Source organism: Paroedura picta, chromosome 15, assembly GCF_049243985.1.
Source record: "Paroedura picta isolate Pp20150507F chromosome 15, Ppicta_v3.0, whole genome shotgun sequence".
Lineage (NCBI taxonomy): Eukaryota > Metazoa > Chordata > Lepidosauria > Squamata > Gekkonidae > Paroedura > Paroedura picta.
Window position 1 is genome coordinate 11,006,146 of NC_135383.1, and position 6,042 is coordinate 11,012,187.

At 46.7% G+C, this 6,042-nt stretch overlaps 1 protein-coding gene across 5 annotated transcripts in view; it reads left to right on the forward strand.

The window, feature by feature from the left end:
• MTMR4 (myotubularin related protein 4) overlaps window positions 1-3,168 on the forward strand; it is a 44,361-nt gene extending 41,193 nt beyond the window's left edge. For all 5 annotated transcript variants that reach the window (XM_077311063.1, XM_077311060.1, XM_077311061.1 and 2 more), the window contains one exon: window positions 1,116-3,168. In XM_077311063.1, coding sequence (XP_077167178.1) covers window positions 1,116-1,293 — 178 coding nt within the window. In that variant the 3' untranslated portion in view covers window positions 1,294-3,168. The remainder of the gene's footprint in view (window positions 1-1,115) is intronic.
• Window positions 3,169-6,042: the final 2,874 nt, after the last annotated feature.

Consider the following 6,042-nt stretch of genomic DNA (forward strand, 5'->3'; position numbering starts at 1 on the left):
TGATGGGGAAGGGGGCAGCTGACCACTTCTGGGGGTCCTCAAAGCCTGAACAATTATTTCAGGGGGTCCTTCATGATCGAAAGGTTGAAAAAGACTGGTAATGTAGTATTCCCCATTTAGAATACAGTCAGAAAAGTAAAGGTGTTCCAAACATCACTTTTTAAAATAAAATATTTCGCTGCTGTTCCCTGTTGTTGCACATTTACAGAGGAAACTTGGAATTTCAAAGGGGGGAAAGTCGGGACGCGGTCTGTCTCTAGAACAGCAAGAATTAAATTGGATTGTATGGGGAAACAGTGTTTTATGACGGAAGGAAGCTCACAGTATTTCCTTGGAAGAGCTCCCTGTGACATTGGTGGTCTGTAGATCACTTGCCTTAGAATACCGTTGAGATCGTCAAAGATTGAGAGGAGAAGTATGGAGAATAAGAATATAGCAATGCATATAAAACGAGCATATGGGATGGCATTTGGGTAGCTGATATCAGCCAAAAGAAAATTGCTAAGAGAGTTAGTAGAAGTCATAGCATTGTGGAAGGAATCATAGAATCATAGAGTTGGAAGGGACTTCCTGGGTCAGCTAATCCAACCCCCTGCACTATGCAGGACGCTCACAACCCTCTCGCTCATCCACTGTCACCTGCCACCCCCTTGACCCTTCACAGAATCAGCCTCTCTTCACAGAATCAGCCTCAGGTTACAAGCGGGCACAAAGATGGGACAGGAACTGAACTGTGCAGGAAAACAGGGTTAAGATGGAAGTGCTGGGGCAGGAGTAGGGGGAAAGATGGTCTGATAGAACCAAACAGAGGCTCAACTTGCGTAGAAGGAGATCACAGACAGGACGCCATTCTAACTTGCAAGCAAAATCAGTCCCTAGCAGAGATGAGGAAACTACATTTATTCATCCTGGGCTCCTCTGTCCCCTAGGCAGTTTCACTTCTTAGGTCTCCCGTACTGCAGCACAACCAAATGCACAATAGCAACCGATCCATCCCTGAGCGAGCAGTGGTCAAATCCAGTCTCCCGCCCTAAGGCAAGATCCTCCGCACGCCAGCCTCGCTGTGCCCACGCTTAACCGTGTGTGACCTTACCTGTCTTCTGCCCCTCGCACAGGAACTGCGGGAATGTGTTCTGTGCCAGCTGCTGCCACCTGAAGCTGCCCATTCCCGATCAACAGCTCTACGATCCGGTCCTTGTCTGCAATTCCTGTTACGATCACATCCAGGTATCCCGGGCCAGGGAACTGATGAGCCAGCATCTGAAGAAGCCCATAGCCACAGCTTCTAGCTGAATGCTCAAAGAGGGAGCCTGTCCAAGCCTGGCCTTTTTCAACCTGCAGACTGGGAGGAAGGGGCTGCCTCGGCTGCAGCTGATGAGGTCGGTAACGCAGCGCTTGACCACCAAGCCTTGTATGCACTGTTGGCGATTTTTTTACCCACTTGGTGCCCCATGTATTGGAGATGAGGAAAATTGGATTAAAGAGCGTGACACGGCCCACGTCATGGCATTCTGTATGGTTCTGAAGACCTGAGGCTGAACCGGAGACCGCAGTGTCTTTCTTCAGAGGGCTGGCAGGGGATGTGGTGCAGATTCTGCCTTGTCCCCCCCAAAGCAATAGGAAGGCATGATCAGAATGAGACCCTCTTTGCCCCACCCTACCAAGGCAGGCAGGCTGAATTGTGCAAGACAGAAGGCAGCTTCAGGGTGGTCTTTCGACGGGAGAGCTCTAGCTGCAGTAGTAATATTTCCATAGTGTTTGGCTTGCCAGCTGCTTCCCCGGAGAGCTCAAGGCCAGCACTCATACCAAAAGCAGGAGGAAGGACTCTCTTGTCAAGCAGAGTGCCTCTCTGCACATTCCCGGCCATCTTCCAGGGAACAGACTCTTTGCCCCAGCAGCCGGGCTGTTGTATGTGGGAAGCAGATTCAAGTGTGCATTGCTGCTCTTCCCGTCTGCCCACGGTAGGTGCCGGGCAGCTGGTTCCAGTCTGGTGTTTTTACTGGAGCTCCCCTGGATCTGCACCACCAGGTGTATTCTCCCCTCCCTTATTGCTGCACTTGTGTCTCCCTCTTTCCAGTTGCTCTTTATCCTGAAAACCTGACGCCTGGAGGGCAGGCGGACAATGTGGTTTTCTTTTCCTCCTGGAACGTGCTGTTTAGTGTGCTTGAGGGTTTCAGTCCAAAATGCTGCTAATGTTATTTCTCTGCACTTAAAAAAAAAACATAGTCTGGAAAATAAATGAGGGGAAGGGGTGGGAAGGGAATGCCAATCTCATAAATAGGAGACACAGAACACTTGCTAACAGGGGACCCTGTCCCTGTCACTCAAGAAGGTGCAGGGGATTTTAAAAAGACCATAACCATCACCACAAAAATGTTCTTTGGCTTATTCTGAGGTCAGTAAATTCTTTGTTTGGAAGTAGGTCTCCTGAGCTCTGAATACTCCCCTATGGAGACTTTCACTTCCACCCAAACAGGTATCAACCGGCACTTTCTGAAAGGGGGGGGGGAGAGAAAGAGATTCTGCTGACATTTTCACTAGCTAACTCAAAGGTCCCTAGACCCCCTCCATGTTGGAAGGGTGTGCAAGGTTCCTTGTCTCGAAAGGCACTTGAAAATTATCTCCTCTCCATAGCCAGGCAGGAATTCATGCCAGCATCTCACTCTTGGCTGGATTTTTCAATTGTCAGCAGAGTCAGTGTTTCTCTCTATTATTTCACTACCTTCCACATTTCAGCCTGCTTTCGGTCTCGATCCTAAAAGCCAGTTCTGTCCTCTAGGCACTGGATCTCTCCCTGAATTGCTCCCACGGCCCCTTTTAGGGAGCAAGTCACTTCTTATTGGTAAATGGTGAGATCTTTTAATTTGCCATGCTCTGAACTTTTACCTGTACAAAAGTGTATATGTATGAAAGAAGGAATGTTCAGATCTGGTTTGATTTTCAGCTCATTTGCACAAATTACAACAACAGAAACCTGGAGAGAAAGAGAGAAAAGAAGTCAGCCATGGTTAATCAGAACTCCTTTCAGCTCTCATGAATTTGTGTCACTGTCTTCAGGCAAAAAAACAAACAAACAAAAAAACCCCACCCTCCAAAATCAGATCAATAGCTTTGTGACAAAACAATGTGCTGTAAGAAATTCAATTGAATAAAATCTCTATATTAGTGCTGCTTTGTTGAGTTGTATTCCTGAGTTGTGACTGAATGCTTCTCCCGCTTCCGTTCATAGCTGGCTGCTGCTGGGCCTTCCTTTATAACTAGGGCTGTGTTCTTTTCTAGGCACAAAAATGACTTCTGCGAATTGCAGCTTTCGATAAATACAACTCAGAAGGATAGGACAGTGGTTGGGCATTTGGAAAGCTAGCAGAAGCCTCTACAGTCAAAGCTTTGTTATTGGCGCTTGGATCATCCAGAACGCTGAGTTAATTCAGCATCAAGGCAGGCAAGGGCCAGCCACCGTACCAACGCAGCTTCAGGCATGCACACGCCTCACTTCCTCCTCTGTCTCCAGTTCTTGCTGGGCTTCTGACAGCCGCTGCCATCATCCCCAGGTTTTCCCTCTTAGTTTGCACAGAACCAGTACCCAGAAAGGCATGAGAGAGGGGTGTATCTTAGCCCCCTTCTTATTCAATATGTATGTTGGCTCCTCGATCAAACACCTCCAGAATGTTGATGTGCGTGCCCCCAAGATAGATTCCAAGAAAATTTCAATCCTTACGTACGCTGATGATGCCATGATTGTTTCGCAGGCCAAACTTGGTCTGAAATGCGCTCTCCTTATTTTAAGTCCCCAATGTCAAGAACAATAACTATTTGGGAGTGGATTTGATTAATTGGCAGTCCCCATTCTGGGAGAGCTTCTGCTCTCACTTCCTCTTTCCCCTCCACCTTTCTGCAGTGAAAAATGTCCCTGGCATCCCGTCTCCCATCTTGAATTGAGGTCAGCATTGCCACTGGACGCGAGCAGCTGCACAAATTCGAATACCTGTTTGGGCTAGCCTGCTTCCTGTGCCCTTTGGGAAGTCATTACATGTATACTTGTGTGGCCACACAGGGAAAACCGGGCAAGGGATTTTTATCCTGCCAGCCTTCAGGATGCTGTTCCAAAAACCCAATTTGTATTGCAACACTAGAAAGCATCTCTTAGATGCAAGGCTATGGAGCCCAGAGAGGAAAAGCCCAAGGATATATAAGCAAACTCTTCTTGTCATTCCGAATATTTTATTCACAACATCTGAGAAGGGCAGGCCTGCCCTGCCTTCCTTTCATGGCTGTATTCTTAGAATGTGGAACATTACCATATTCTTAAACAATTTAACATAGTTTAAAGGAATGTAGTGGTTTCTGGGTGTTCATTTCAAGGCCAAGGCCAGTGTAATTTTGCAGACTGTTCCAGACTACTCAACGTCTTGTCTACGAAGGAAGCCATGTACCTTGATACCAGGGCTACAGGCATGTGTGCATTTCCTTGGGAGGAAACCCTATTCAACTTGGTGGACTTCCAGTTATATACGGTTAAAACACAAAATGGTGCCATGACAGGCTATTTTAAAATTTGTTTTATTTTTATACCGGGGAACTGAGCTGTCATCTGGAGATCAGCTGTCATTCCAGATTTTACCTCCAGTTGGGATCTGGAGGTTGCTTAGAAATGACCCGTCAGTCAATTGTAAGCAGAAGAGATGAAACTGACGAACAGTTGGTGACTATCAGAAGTATTTGTCAGTTTCATCTCCTTTGTGAACTGGAGGTTGGCGGTGTTTGTTCTGGTGGACGAAATGCCTGCTTTGAACGGTGGACTCTGTCATTATTTCTGTCTGAGGCCTATCCCCTCCTCAAACCCCTCTCCCAGACCACACCTCAAATCTCTAGCAGTTTTCCCACCTGGAGCTGGTCTTTATTTTCCCTACCTTTATTTTCCCATTACTTCAGCTTTCTGTCTCTTCACCCAGCCTCTGCAGCTGCTACCTAGCATAATTATGTTCTTTCTCCACAGTGGGTCTCGGAACAGATCACATTGTTCTCCTCTCCTCCTTTACATCTGCACAATAACCCTGGTGAGGTAGGTTAGGCTGAAAGTAACTGCTCCACCATCTCCCACTAAGCTTCCACAGCAAGATATTTCAAATTACCTTTTCCAGCAATGTGTATAAACGGAGAAAACCACAAGTATCTGAGGTGCTTTAATAATTGTTGATTCAAAAGGGGTGAGATTAACACTTGCACATCCTACTTCGTGCTAGCAGGAAAGAGAGGTGTGTCTGTCTTCAGAGGTATGTTTATTATATATCAAAGTACATAAACTTCAAATAATTTTGTAATTACAAAGCTGGAGAAGTCAGATCTTTTTTTAAAAAAATGTACAGTGTTAAAAGGGATTTATCGACTGCAAGACTGGCAGGGAATAATCGTAATAAAGGTGCATGTGTGGATTTTTTTATTCTGAATCCCAATCTGCAGTTTACTCAGACCCAATCCTCGCAGAGCTCAGAAACTCGGCGTCAGCTTGGCTAGCACTTGGAAGGGCCACCTCCGAGGAATACGAGGGTTGTGACAACAGTGTCAGGCAATTAAATAAATAAATGGCAAACCACCTCCTAATGTCTCTTGCCTGGCAGCCAAGCAGCTTTAGAATCTCCTGGCTATATTACACACCTGCCGTATGCTAAACAAGACAATAAACAGGTATAAGATTAGGAGGTGCGTGTTAAGGCCAAGATGTTTGCGGAGATAGCCAGCTTTATCACAGCCACCTAAAACTAGAGTCCCAGGAAGAGTGCCTGCTCAAAAGCTCACGCCCTGAATAAATCTTTGTTGGTCTTAAAGGTGCTACTGGACTCTGGTTTTATTGTGCTCCTTCAGACCAACACGGCTACCCCTTTGAATCCAGTCTGAGCTGTATGAAGATCTCCCTTCATCCTTTAATTCTTTTTTAGGCCAGGTCCTCTCCCATCCTTGCCACTGCCCTTTTCTGTTCTGATGGGGTCGGGGTTGATGGGATTTTCGCGTCTCCCATCAGAGCCCGGAGGAGGACTCCAACGC